The 13,111-nt window shown below is 37.4% G+C and overlaps 2 protein-coding genes across 3 annotated transcripts; one reads left to right on the top strand and one right to left on the bottom strand.

The window, feature by feature from the left end:
- Nucleotides 1-1,812: 1,812 nt before the first annotated feature.
- On the top strand, nucleotides 1,813-2,997 carry LOC9319234. Its single transcript, XM_002885253.2, has 2 exons — nucleotides 1,813-2,600; nucleotides 2,699-2,997. The coding sequence occupies exons 1-2, from the start codon at nucleotides 2,223-2,225 to the stop codon at nucleotides 2,732-2,734; spliced, it is 414 nt and encodes a 137-aa protein (XP_002885299.1). The 5' UTR covers nucleotides 1,813-2,222; the 3' UTR covers nucleotides 2,735-2,997.
- A 1,182-nt stretch (nucleotides 2,998-4,179) lies between these two features.
- On the bottom strand, nucleotides 4,180-13,059 carry LOC9319233 (autophagy-related protein 2). 2 transcript variants are annotated; one of them, XR_002333180.1, is made up of 15 exons: nucleotides 12,643-13,059; nucleotides 11,338-12,335; nucleotides 11,022-11,170; nucleotides 10,612-10,760; nucleotides 7,488-10,529; nucleotides 7,285-7,397; nucleotides 6,619-6,808; nucleotides 6,313-6,426; nucleotides 6,123-6,230; nucleotides 5,896-6,028; nucleotides 5,191-5,387; nucleotides 4,917-5,113; nucleotides 4,723-4,821; nucleotides 4,562-4,601; nucleotides 4,180-4,419 (listed from the first exon to the last, which is right to left on the bottom strand). XR_002333180.1 is itself a non-coding variant. In XM_021030624.1 (15 exons), the coding sequence occupies exons 1-13, from the start codon at nucleotides 12,847-12,849 to the stop codon at nucleotides 4,740-4,742; spliced, it is 5,679 nt and encodes a 1,892-aa protein (XP_020886283.1). In that variant the 5' UTR covers nucleotides 12,850-13,058; the 3' UTR covers nucleotides 4,180-4,419; nucleotides 4,562-4,601; nucleotides 4,734-4,739. The 2 variants fall into 2 exon arrangements, 1 of the variants encoding a protein (XP_020886283.1); XM_021030624.1 differs by having other exon boundaries at nucleotides 4,734-4,821; nucleotides 12,643-13,058.
- Nucleotides 13,060-13,111: the final 52 nt, after the last annotated feature.

The raw sequence follows: 13,111 nt of genomic DNA, 5'->3' as shown, positions 1-13,111 counted from the left end.
TAAAGAGAGTTAAGTAAGAGGAAGAAGACAGAAGATGTAGAGAAAATCGGGGACAAGAAGACAGCCAAAATAAAATTTAGATACAACTTACTTATCCACCACAAAAGTCCTCTGATACTATCTATATGTCTAGATTCCCTTACCATGCTTTACAACTTTTTTTAAAAATGTAAATCCTACTCTGGTTTTAGCTCCTTGCTTCTTTAAATTAAAAAAATTGCAAGATTGTTATATTTATGTATTTGATTGGTAACATTATCTCCACTCGTCAAAAGAATGGGAACTTAACACATATTCACTAGAGAAACTCGATCTGAAAAACTTGCAGGATCTGAATCTAAGTCAAAATATGCAATTGCACTCGAGAAACATATAGTTTTTGCACATTCCGAAAATAATTTTTTGTACACAACTTTTATGTCCACTTACGTAGAAGTACAAAAGTACCACGCGTCAAAACCCTAGTTGGAGAAACGTGGGAAAATTTCATTAGGACTGGAAGTGAAGCACGTGAGGGTATACACAATAAGACAAACGTTGGCAGAGTTTTAGTCAAACCCTAAAATCTGAATCCAGAAAGATAGATTTTATACAATTTATGTTTTTTTATTATTATTTTATGTTTTGGGGCTTTTGATCAGTAGAACAATTACAGCTCAGCTTCACATGGCTCTTTTGGTGCTACAGTAGTTTGTCTGCTCGTTTGTTTCTTCTATTTGTCTAATAACAACAATGTATGATTAAGAAATTTCTTAACCCTATCCGAGAGAAATATAATTACTTTATTTTCTTGATTAAGGGTGTTTATGTACATTACTAATCCCTAGTTCCAATATAAGACATATTCTCTACAACTATCTCCTCCTACCTTTAGAATAATAAATTTTATAGAATTATTTGAGAGAGAGAGGGATTAGAGAAATACTATGTTCACACTTGCGAGTGCATAATAGTCCCGAGTACGTGAAGTAGCGGATAGTTAGGCGAAATTTTATCTTATGAGTATCATGAATGACCAGATGCAAAAAATTTCTTTTACTAATAAATAAACGAGTGCTTTAACAATTACTTTCGCATTAGCGGTACAAAAAATTAAAGCTAATTTATAAGATAAAGAAATGATAGGGAAACGATGCGGACAAGGTGGACTTATGTCGGTTAATAAAGTGCCACACTTAAATCGAACTAAATCTAAGAGACAAACAGAAAAGTTCATGAAAATGCAATGCAATGTATCTAAATCATCTATGAACGACAGATCTAGTATATGTTATGCTTTCAATACACATTGAATTCGAACCCATTTAAAGTGTTATGCCATTTTTTCTTATAATGATGCCATCTTATCTTATGTACTTCTTTTGTTTATATTTTTGTTCACCCGTATATATTAATCCATAACAATCTTGATATCAGTGCAAAGTGCAAACTATATATTTTTACTCTAAACTATTCTCTTATAATATAAGAGAGATGTTAACTAAACCATCAAATGTAATGTACTGAAAGAAATGTTCTAAAAAAATTTGTATAATATACCCCAAAGATATACAAAATCAAGATATACCTCTGCAAAAGTCTAAAAAAAAATAATCTACTTCTTACCCAATCATTCCAAGAAAAGAAACTAAAATTTAATTTACCCGAACATATGCAAATATTGGATTAAAGATAGTAGTTTGATAGTGGTTTTAAGTTTGTATTGAGTTATAAATAGTTATACGGACAACTATACTAATTTCAAAAATTTCAAATAAGTGTAAATATTGATATGGAGTATGGACGATGAAAAAAGTTTTTAATGAAAATTTTATTTGTGTTGGCAATATAAATATTTTGAGGACTATAATCCAAATTTGGAGAAATGTTACCTTTACTTAAGCCATATTTACGGCGCATTAATGCTTCAATCAATACTTTTGCTTATTTTATCCACAGAGAGGTCAAAACTAAAATTAAATAAACTTAAGTTCATTGAATCGGTTTTACTCAGTGTCAATCTATATAGAAGAAATATAAAAAATAATCAAAAACTAGATAAAGAAAAAAAAAAAGAAAAAAAAAAGATGAAGTCCACACCACATGGATGTCTACCAATCTCATATCTATAAAATGCATAACATGTGGATGCATGAAAATCACAATTCAAGACTATCACAAAAGAAGAAGCAAACTTACTAATTGAACTTAAGTGTTAAGAGTAGATAAAGAGAGAGAAAGAGATGGCTAATGCTGTAGAACAATCCTCATTGTATCCATCCTTTGTAGACGCAAGAATCTCATTCTCCAATGATTTTGCAGACAGTGACAGTAAACAGACAGTGTCAAGAGTGGAGGATCAGATGAAGTACAAGGAAGCTCCTGTTTCTTCGGATTTCAAATTCAATGTCGAAAACTTGGGTTTCACTTCTGCGGCTGATGAGATCTTCTTTGGTGGAGTTTTGTTGCCACTGGAGAAGACTACTCAGAGGAAAGTGACGACACTTAGAGATGAACTAAGTGCTCAAGATTCTGACCGTACCATCATCTCAAAGGGATCTCGTAATTGGTGGAAGTTAGGTCTCAACAAGTCCAAGAAAATCCATGCACACAAATCTCAGGTTAGCATAATTATTTGTTATTTGATCAAACACATGTTGTGTCTAACTTGATTATGTAGTTCTATATAATCTTATGTGTATATTTCTTATTTTTACAGAATTGTCTTGCAAGTATAATGGAATCTGATGACTGAAAGATCCACTCCGGAAAAAGTCAGCTAACTACGGCGAACTAGATATGTAATGCTAATAAAAAGCTATATATTATTATTTTCGATTTTTTATTGTTCTTATTTTTCCTGTTTTTCTTGGAGTTCTCTCTAATTTTTATGTAGTTTGTTTCCTATGACCTATGATCATCATCGTTAGCTATATTATATCTCCATCGTTGAAAAACCACTTGAATGCAACTGGTTCAGTATTCTAATAAACTCTCTGGTTAACACCTAAATGATTAGCATGCATTATGTCCTAATTTTGCCGACTGATTAATCGGATAGATATAGATGTATTAATCAGCTAGTCTCAGATAGTCCTTTAAAGAAGAAGAATTTTTTTTTTTTCCGTCTGGTTAAAATATATTAGAAAGATGATAATATCCAAAACAACACAATCTTGAACACAATCAAGATGTACACAGCTTAGAGAAAGGGTAACACACCTCTAAACCTCCAAAAAATTAGTAAAAAGCAAAGGACCATGAACGTTAACTAACAACCGAGGTAAGTCGCTCCTCTTCAAAAAATCCATGCAACCAAAAAGGATGGCCTGCTCCCACATAATCATGTAATCTTCCTTCAGAAGTAACACTTTGTGCAATAAGAGTAGAACCTCTATTTGAAGCAGCACTTTCAACCTCCAACTTCCAATCCTTAAACTTATCCAAAAAACGATTAATCTCCATCACCTCATGACTGAAAGAAGGCCATGCTTTAGGTCTCGCCATAGCACCAAAAATATCGTGAGCCTCAGCCGCAAATATAACCCTATTCATCTTCAGACTGAACATGCTCTCCATGGCCCAAGTCAAACACATAAGCATAGCCTCTTTCTTGTTGTTCAAACCACAAAAAACTTTCCTACTATGTACTATAACCTTCCCATCTACATCTCTAACCACCCATGCTCCACCTCCCAAACGGTTTCTGTTAGACCAAGACAAGGAAATGTTACACTTGCTCCACAGATCCGGTGGAGGTTCCCACTTTTTAACCTTTGCACCTGTGAATCTCTCCAGCTCTTCTTCCACATTTTGAACAACATTTTGAGCCAACAACCACTCATCAACATCATCCCAGATTTTCCTCATTGAATCTTGTGGACAGAAACAAATACCTTCAAAAAAGAACTTGTTTCTATTCTTCCACAATCTCCACAAAACCCAAAGAAGAAGAATTCTATGCAACTTCTTTCACTATATTCGACTAAAATACAAGATGCCACAGCTAACTTCTATTTGACGCCAGAAAATAATAAATATAACAGTAGTTTATTAAATGAAACATGATTTTTCGGGAACCATGTTTGACCACGTTTGCAACATGATCCTGCCTGTGCCTGAGTGTGAGTAGTCGAGTCCCACTCGATTTTAAAATATTTTAATGATTTTAAAATATTTTAATGATTTTAACATAATGAAGATAGAAACTGAAAGTTATTTTGAACAAAAAACCTGTACACTTTCACTCATTTGGCAAACTTGCTGGGGGTAAATTTACAATGAAGCAATATCGAAAATGTCTATGCACAGAGACAAACAAACTGAATGATTCTATAATGTTTAAAAGATTTATATTCTATACCAAAACTATCCCATCTCTTTGGCTTTTCAATGGGTAAAAGAATGGTTCTGCACTTTACTCTATCCAAACCTATACACCTGCAGGAAAATGAAACATGTTGAAACCTATAAGCTCGAGAAACCCAATCACCAAAAATCCATATAAAGAGCAAACCGTTTATAAGAATTGAAAAACCACCGAACCGGTAAACTTAGATCTCAGTAAGTTTAGTAGACTTACATGCTATATGTAAAAGGGACCTCACACCAACATGGATAATCTGTAACAAACAGATTACAACACAGTGCAGTAAATGGTTAAAACCAGGTTTCTCAAACTGCTAGATGAATATCCGCAGTTGCAATAACCAGTCTGAGAAGATGTAAGAGTATTAGACTGACCAGGAATTTACCTGAGTTTATCGGTGTTGGTCCTGCTTCCTTTGTTTATCAGGGCCTAAGTACTTTTCCATGGATTCCTTTTTATGTTCAGGATCAAGACTGAAAGTAGAGATAATAATCTCCATGAGTCTTTAATACTTTGCAAATAACAGATTTTTCCAGCCGTATTTCCACAATATTTAATATGAACTAACCTATTTCTGATGCCAACTAGAGCACTATGTACAGCTCTAGCACAAGCTGAAGCAGGTGCTATAGCAGCTGTTGGAACTCCCTGAACAACTGTTGCAAATGCTGATCCAGCTCCGTCTCCACGTTGATACTTCTTCAAAGGTGTGCGGACTAATGCAGAAGCTGTCTTTCCTATTCCATCACCGATGCTCTCACATGCCTATAAAACCTCGGCAATGTAAATATATCATGATCCAGGAGCAGAAATGCAGGACATGTATTGCCTTTTTCACTCACCTTAAGCATGCCTTGCTTAGCGTTTCTAGGCTGATTATGTCTAACATTCGTCTTTGTTTTGCCTTGGGGTTGTGGCAATGATGGTGCACTTGCAAATATATATTCTGCTCTCAATAAAATATCATGAGCCCCGGCTGCCAAGTGAACACCAAGTCCAACAGCTTCCAGTGAGATGCTTCTGAGAAACGCTATAGTACCTGAAAACAGTTACAGTTTCGTAATGCATACCATAGAATAATACAAAAAATGAACTCCTGGATGAACCAAACACATGCTGCTGAACATATTTATTTAAGAATGGATAGTATCAGGAACATGATCATGACCTGACACTGTGGATGTGTAATAATTTTGCCACAGCAACATATGTTATGCATCTTGCTTAAAGGAGGCAATTTCAGAATCAACTATTTTAGAAGTCTTTTATATATAAGGGTTTCCTAATCATGGTCAGAGGGCTACCAGCTATTGTCATTAACCCTTGTTCTAGAGGAATGAGAATCTAGAAAATATATTAACCCCAAAAGAAACTTTTATGAATAGCTTCAGTTTTGCAAGTGGCTTCGGCAGTTGTAATATCATATACGATAACGAACAAATCTTATCAGCGCACTATAAGTAGCTTAGTTTCTGATAACAGAAAGAAAGAAAAGGAATATAATAACGAAAATTGAGCATTCAGCACTTTGGGTTTTCACGTCTTACCTCTTTGGACTCCCTTCACTAGCCTTCGATCTTTCCTGTAACTTTCAACAGGTGACGAGACCAGCTTTAGAGCAGCAGCATAAAGAGCAGAAAGTGATCTTACTGTTGGGATCCCCTTTAACAGTTGATGAATCTAAAGATGCAGTTATAGAACATTCAAAAGCTTGTCAATAACCCATAAAAGGGATGATCATTAATGTGCATAAGCCATAGTCTTCCAACCAAACCTGATTCTGAGATACATCTTCCAACCATTCTCCCAGTATAGTCTCACATACATTTCCCCAGCCATAGATTCCAGCAGCATGCACATGTTTGAGCTGTAATTCAATCCCCTGCATATATTCCTCTGTGATGAGCAAATGATGCTGAAAAAATCTTGAAGACACACACAGGTTGGAAAGTTTTGTTTCTTACCTTCCAGGGTACAAGGTTCACAAGCTCTGCATATTTCCCTCCTGTTAGTGCTGCTATATCAACATGATGGGGACTGTAATCAACTCGAACACTAACAGGCCATACGTCAAATTTCTGCAAAATGAATTAAATTAGTCAGAACTTCCTCAAAACTTCGAATACAAGAACACCGAGGTTTATAATTTCAGCTGAATGACATCATGTTCTCATGCCAATCAACATGATTAGCATCACATTCATCTGAGCACGTGAATGCTTCTCCTCCGCCATCATACTAGCTTATAGGAAGAAAGAAGCTTTATTTACCTGAAAATATGGAAGAAGCGCTTCTTCTATGATATTATGTCCTTTAACAGAAACCGACAACGTTGAACCACCTGAGTCTCCCATGGAAACATCAGGCTTTTCTAGGCTGTTAGCTCCAAAGAAGCTGATGAGAAAATCCAGTTGACTTTGATGAAGATGCAACAGTATAGGGAGTAAAGCGACCCGTAACCTGGGAGGACGCAGTTCATGAGGAAAAGGAAAGAAAGGGTATTCATATATATTTAAGCCATTAGCAGAAGGTCCATTTAAGTGGCAGAGAAAAGGAATGAAACACCAAAATCTACCAAATAGGGGGACTCTTGTAGAAACATTTATGTATGAACATTACTACCTCCACGGAAAAGTGACCTCAATAATATAGTATTAACGCAATTGTCCTTTCTTTGATAAGCATTAAATTTGACAATGTAGCTAATGTATAAAGATAACAAACGTAACTCAGAAAAAGTTTGACAGAGTTGTTGGGAACAAAGGATTGTACTACGAAAACAGAATTTGTTGAAAATTTTCCTGAAGAATCTTTTGTTGAAAATTTTATTGTGCATAAAACTAGGTTAGTGTTTACTGAAATAATAATTGTGGTCTGCATTCTTAGATATAAGAAGAAAAGTAAGTATAACACCGTAAATAATATAGATAGCATACCGGTTTTCCTCAAGTGGCGTCTCAGGGTCAGGTCTGACAGCTTTTAATTCCAACTTGAAAGCATATGAAGAGGAATCTCTTGGGTGATCTTTTGAGTTATAATATCCAAGGACCTATAATTAAACGGAACAAGTTAATTTACCTACCCAGGTTTTTCTAGTATAATCAATCTTATGATGATAAGAGTGAAAAATCTCAATTACCAATGTCCAAGGTGCATTGTTGCTTCTATCATACAGATAAAAATCTTGGACCATGAGAGATAATTTAGAGGTACATATTCCGCCAATTGGAAAGGTTTCATACAGGAACTGCACCCCAGATAACTCCAGCTCAAGGCACGAAGTTGTATCCCGGCCCTTTGTATGTTTAAAATTTTCACCTTTCTTTCTAGAATCATGCCAATCAGAGCCAGAGTAAATTCTCCATTTGAGGTCAATGTTTTTCAGAAGGATACGTCCATTAGGTGCTACAGCAGGATAAGACGTCTGGCCAAAAGATGAAAATTCTCCATCCAGAATATGTTCCTCATGATCTTCCTCAGTTGCTTCTGACACATGGTCTTCTAAAATTCTTAAGGACGCGTCATCATACCACCCAGAATTTCCTCTCCTCAGATCAGTCTCAGGAAACAATTCTCTCCCTGATGAATCCCCATCTTGAGGTACCTCTGACGATGGACGGAAGTCAGAAAAACAATAGTTTTCAAATATTTCAGGCAGGCTCTCTCTATCTAGGAATATTTTACTGCTTTCTGAATTTATTCTAGATGATGACCCACAGATACTGTGATTAGAAGGTAGTTTCTCAGGAGTAGCAGGTACCCAATTATATGCCTGCCCATGAGAGACTCCATGAGGTGACATATAGTTATTCTGACACTCCACAGAGTCAGACTGACCTGTCAGATTGACATCAAATTGGAATGCATCTTCATTTATTTCGTCCATCAACCCAATGACCCCAGTTTCATTTTCTGACTCTAATCTTAAATATTTCATTTCTCCACTTGAATCGGAGCTACTGAGTCTGTCGCTGATATCAAAATCATTCCTAGCATTTGCCTGCTGAATGCTGTCCCATCGAGTCTGCAAGTGCACAGCTGATTCCTCCAAATCAGGAGCAAGTAACTGTTGGAGCTGGGTGGCCAAGCGAATCAAACCAGAAGTCGTGTCACTGCAAGTTTCAATTAATAAGTGAGATTTGGAACACTCTAACTCCCAAAGAAGGCCATTTTCAGAGTTAGTCCTTAGAGTTGCTTCAATAAGCGCCTCATTAGCAACTTTAACATAGCCAGTCTCATGAAGATGCTCTGAACTGTACATTCCATTAAGCTTGCTAAGGTCAAAATCCACGGACAGAAGAAGCCCAAGATCTTGAATCCTGATTCTATAATCATTTCTTATGGAATCAACCAGACTTTTCTTTGAAAGGCTAAAAGAAGATGCAGCTACCAGACAGGCAACCCATGGAATACTTGCTTGACGTAAATGATCTGTACTCTCATGGTGGGGCTCATAGCTTAGACCAACATCAACCAAATTCAGAATAAAAGAGGAGCCGCTAGATGAGCTGGAGTTCATCTCTTGAGATTTTTTTTCATCTTCAAAAGTGAAAAAAGAAGTAGCCACTTCTATCCAATCCAGGCGTCCTCCCACAGCCGAGATCGTACAGCCCCTGACAGATACTGCTAAATAATCATAACAAATTCCTGGTTCCTGTAAGTGCAGAAAATCTAAGCCAGCGAACCTTGACGACAATGCATTTGAACCTCCTCCATTACCACGTTTGATTGCAGAATTGTTACATGAGAGTAATAGCAGTCCCTGATCAGCTAGACCTGTAACAGAACCCCATAAGGTGCCTTCCCCATGGGCTAACCAAAAGAAATCAGCACCAGAGATACTGCCAAGATTTGAGACAGACATAAGATTTAATTTCTGAACCCTCAGGTTGAACTGAATCCATGATCCAGGAAGCTCAGTCTGAAGCTGAATTTTTATGCCCATTTGAGGTTCTGGCCTAACCAAAATGTCAATAGAATCACATTCAACAACGAGAGACGTTTGACACACAACAGATTCCCCTGTTTGCTCAGCTGTATTGGCTGCCATACGTGATAGCCAAATTTTTGCCTCTTCTACGAGATTACATAATTTGCTGTATTGCCAACTATCTAAACGGATAGCAAGTGGAAGCAAATGAAGATAAAGGCAGAATGAAGAAGCCATAATTATTTCTTTCCTGGTTCGAGAGTAGATGTCTTCTTGATCTTTGGGCGTAGCAACAGCAGCAAACTCAAGGCCACTCCCCCCAGATTTATCTGTCTGAATAGATTCTTCCTGCGTAGCCAACATCTTAGCTCTCTCCACTAAACAAGGGCTAACAGTAGGTCTATCTTGCCAAAACATACCAATGGTTGAAAGTTGGTGCCTCGTTTTATTGTTGGTATGTAAGATATTATATGCAGAGAATTCAACCTGCCTACGATATGAATTTGTTTCGGAATCTTTATGGTCAGAAGTAACCAAATAGATGCTAGCATCACCGACACGGAAGCATATAGAGCGAGTAGCAGATGTAAAGTACATTTCTCCCGGACTTCCTTCCTTACGCCTATCCTTGTCAGATTGCGGAGAGGAAGATAAGTCGACGACAATAAACTGCTCACCAAGCGAGTTACATAACCTTTCTGAAATGCTCTCAAAAGGAAACCACAGAATCACTCGAGCATTCCAGATTGACACACTACCTCGCAAACTTTCTGATTTAGAAGAGGATGCCACCTGATTCCTTTCATGACTGAATATGGGGATAGATTCGGATACATCGTTGAAAAGATTTACCAACATTTCTACTGAATGAAGGTTCAGCCAGAATGTGGTAGGTGGTAAACTCAACGAGAATGAGTTTGATCCTCTATGGCTGGCTTTGGATGATTGGAAATTGACAATAAACTGAAATCCACTGCCCCCTGCAGCTATAACCAACAATGTCTTGACTGCGAAACCCTTGCTACGAAAGAGAAATCCATCAGAAACTATCTCGCTTAATCTTTCAGAGTCAGTATGCATATCAGACGAGGCAAAGGGAGGAAGACTAGTCTGAACTTTCGCTTGTAAATCCTTAATCAAACAAGTCTGAGATTCAGCATTAGCAGTGTCAACAACATTTCCAGCTTGAAAATAATCGGCGATCTCCATGCTGTTCACTTCTCCTTCTAACCTCAGATCATGAGGGCATACCTGTTGACCTTATTGAATGTTTTAAGAAACTCAAGCACAGATACTAGCGAGGGGAGGAAACACAATTCATCAAGGTAATTACCTGAAAAGAGACCGAAATATCTCTGAGTTCTGCACCCAAGTAGTGAATCCGCGTGGAAACATCCTTCCAATTGTCTTCATCTTGGAAAAATAATACCACCGAAACTCCAGCAAAGGATAATTTACAACTTGTTTCAACATGTTGTTGTTCTGCATATTGATGAGAATAGTGCACATAGTTTGTTACTATAACGACTTAAACTGCTTGGCATTACTAGCTAATTGATTGATTTAATTACAAAGCTTGACAGTGTATAGGGTAGCAGTGAAAGAATAGAGAACACAAGAAATAACCTAAGATTACATAACAGGATTAACACCGGTATAAGAAAGCTTACATCTCTTTGGTGATAACACATACCAATATGCTCAATGCACAAATTTAAACACAATTCAAGAAAGTATTCTTACCAGAAGGAAGAAGCAAAGACCCAGAAGCAAGGCTAGATGCAGCATTGATTGCTGTGAAGACAGAAGATGTCCAATTCCACATTCCTTGGCTTCCACAAGCTGATTGGTAACTCCTCATTGCATCAAAACATTCAAAAAACTGGTCCACACTGTAGGAAACAAGAAGAGATAACACAGATAAGAGAATTCAGTTAAAAACTAAAGGTAAATTCATATCCAGATTGTGATGAAAGATGAAAAACAAGTCAAGTAAAAAATACAATATCTCTGAAAGACTTGAGAAAACGAAATATCATGTTAGAGACATCCTTCATACCTTGCCCCAATATCTACTTCTCCATCCTCTTCTTTCTTGCTGAAAGAAGACGGAAACCAATCCGGTATAAACTGTAAGTTAGGTGTAGTATCAGGCTCCAATTCTTGGCCACCTGACACTGATAGTGTAGCTGGAGGCGTTACCATTGCATTAGTAGGTATTGTAGGTGAATCCGTCAATGAATCAGAATGAGAAACTGATGGGCAACAGTCTGATCCGAAACTTGTGAAAGTCTTCCACAATTGTAAGAACCATCTAATTGTAGACGGTTGAAGTCGTACTTCAACAGGATCAATAGAAATATCAGCATCCACCTTGCGAATGTCTAAAGAACCATTCTTCCAGGGTATACTAAAATTCAAACTCCCTGAAAAGCCACCTCCTTCGCCGGTCATGATCAAAGTCACATCATTTGATGTTTTTTTACCACAAGTTTTGTCGCCATCATCATCATCCATATTTAAAAGCTCTACGACGGCTCCTTGAAACTTCACACAGTTTGCAAGTCGACTAGTACCAAGGAAACTATCAGGAGAAACATCAGCAGCCGAAACTCGGTCCTCTGAAATTCCACACTCTATTTCTGTCATTCTAAGTACCAATGTTGGCCGAGGACCAGCTTCATTCAGTTTTTGGCCAAAATCGGGATCAAATGCTATAATCAGATTCTTAATTTTGACATGAAAACTTGTAAGAAACCATTTCACTATCTTGGCAACCGTCTTAACGCCTTCATGGACATCGATAGACGCAGATTTTGCAGCGTTCAACAACATGTCATTCTCATGCTTTCCTCTTTCAAGACGTATATTATGTGAATCTTCTCGGGTAGAGGCGGAGGTGCTGGCTTCATTTGAAGATGATGCATTAGTCTCCAAACGTGGTGCAAGAACAAGCTCAAGCTCGTCAACCTCAACTTGACAACCATTAGTCTTCCAAGGCATTTTAACTACCAAAGCTCCAATTGAGCCTTCCTTTATGAGTAGGGGAGCATCAAACTGGATTCAAATAGGAAAGATAGTACAGGAGATGGTACTGTCAGAATTAGTTCCTTTTCAACAAATTGATAAGAAAATCAAACTGAGAATGGTCTTTAGTTCATCCAGAAATAGACCACTACCAATGAACTAGAGCTCCCCGATAGAGAATTTGAAACAAACAAAAGCAACTAAAACACAGTTTCATCATCCTCAACATAAAACCTCAATATGCTTAAACTTCTAATCCAGAGCCAAACACTAACACACTTGTTCAGAATTCCATAGCATCATTTGAAAGAAAAGATGAGGAAGAAGGAAAAAAAACCTTGTCATTAAAATAGTCAACGTTGATAGCAAGATCGGAGAGCTGAATAGAGCCATCACGAAGCTGAATATCGAGCTGATCAAGGTCGATATCACCAAGTATGAGTTTACCCAATTTCTTCTTCAACAAGAATTTGACGACCCTCTTCACCGCCCATCTAGAAAAAGCTTCCTCCGCTGATTTAGCAATGTTCCAGGGAAAAACCATCTTCTTTGTTGTTTCCTTCCCCCTTGCGGGATTAGAGAATCTCGACCCTAATTTTGGGATTTTTGATGAAATTTTTAGGGTTTGTCTTAGGGATGGTGACTCGTGATTGGATTGCGGATAAAGAGAGAATCAGAAGGAAGCAAAAGTTGAGTAGACTTTCGTCGTCGTCGTCGTCGTCGTCTTACGGTTTTTTTGCTTTTCCGTGTGGTGGAATAAGTGCCGTCTCTTTCTATTCTTTCTTCATTAACCGGATCTATTATTG

Source organism: Arabidopsis lyrata, assembly GCF_000004255.2.
Source record: "Arabidopsis lyrata subsp. lyrata unplaced genomic scaffold ARALYscaffold_3, whole genome shotgun sequence".
Classification (NCBI taxonomy): Eukaryota; Viridiplantae; Streptophyta; class Magnoliopsida; order Brassicales; family Brassicaceae; genus Arabidopsis; species Arabidopsis lyrata.
This window is presented reverse-complemented; position numbering and strand designations above follow the sequence as displayed.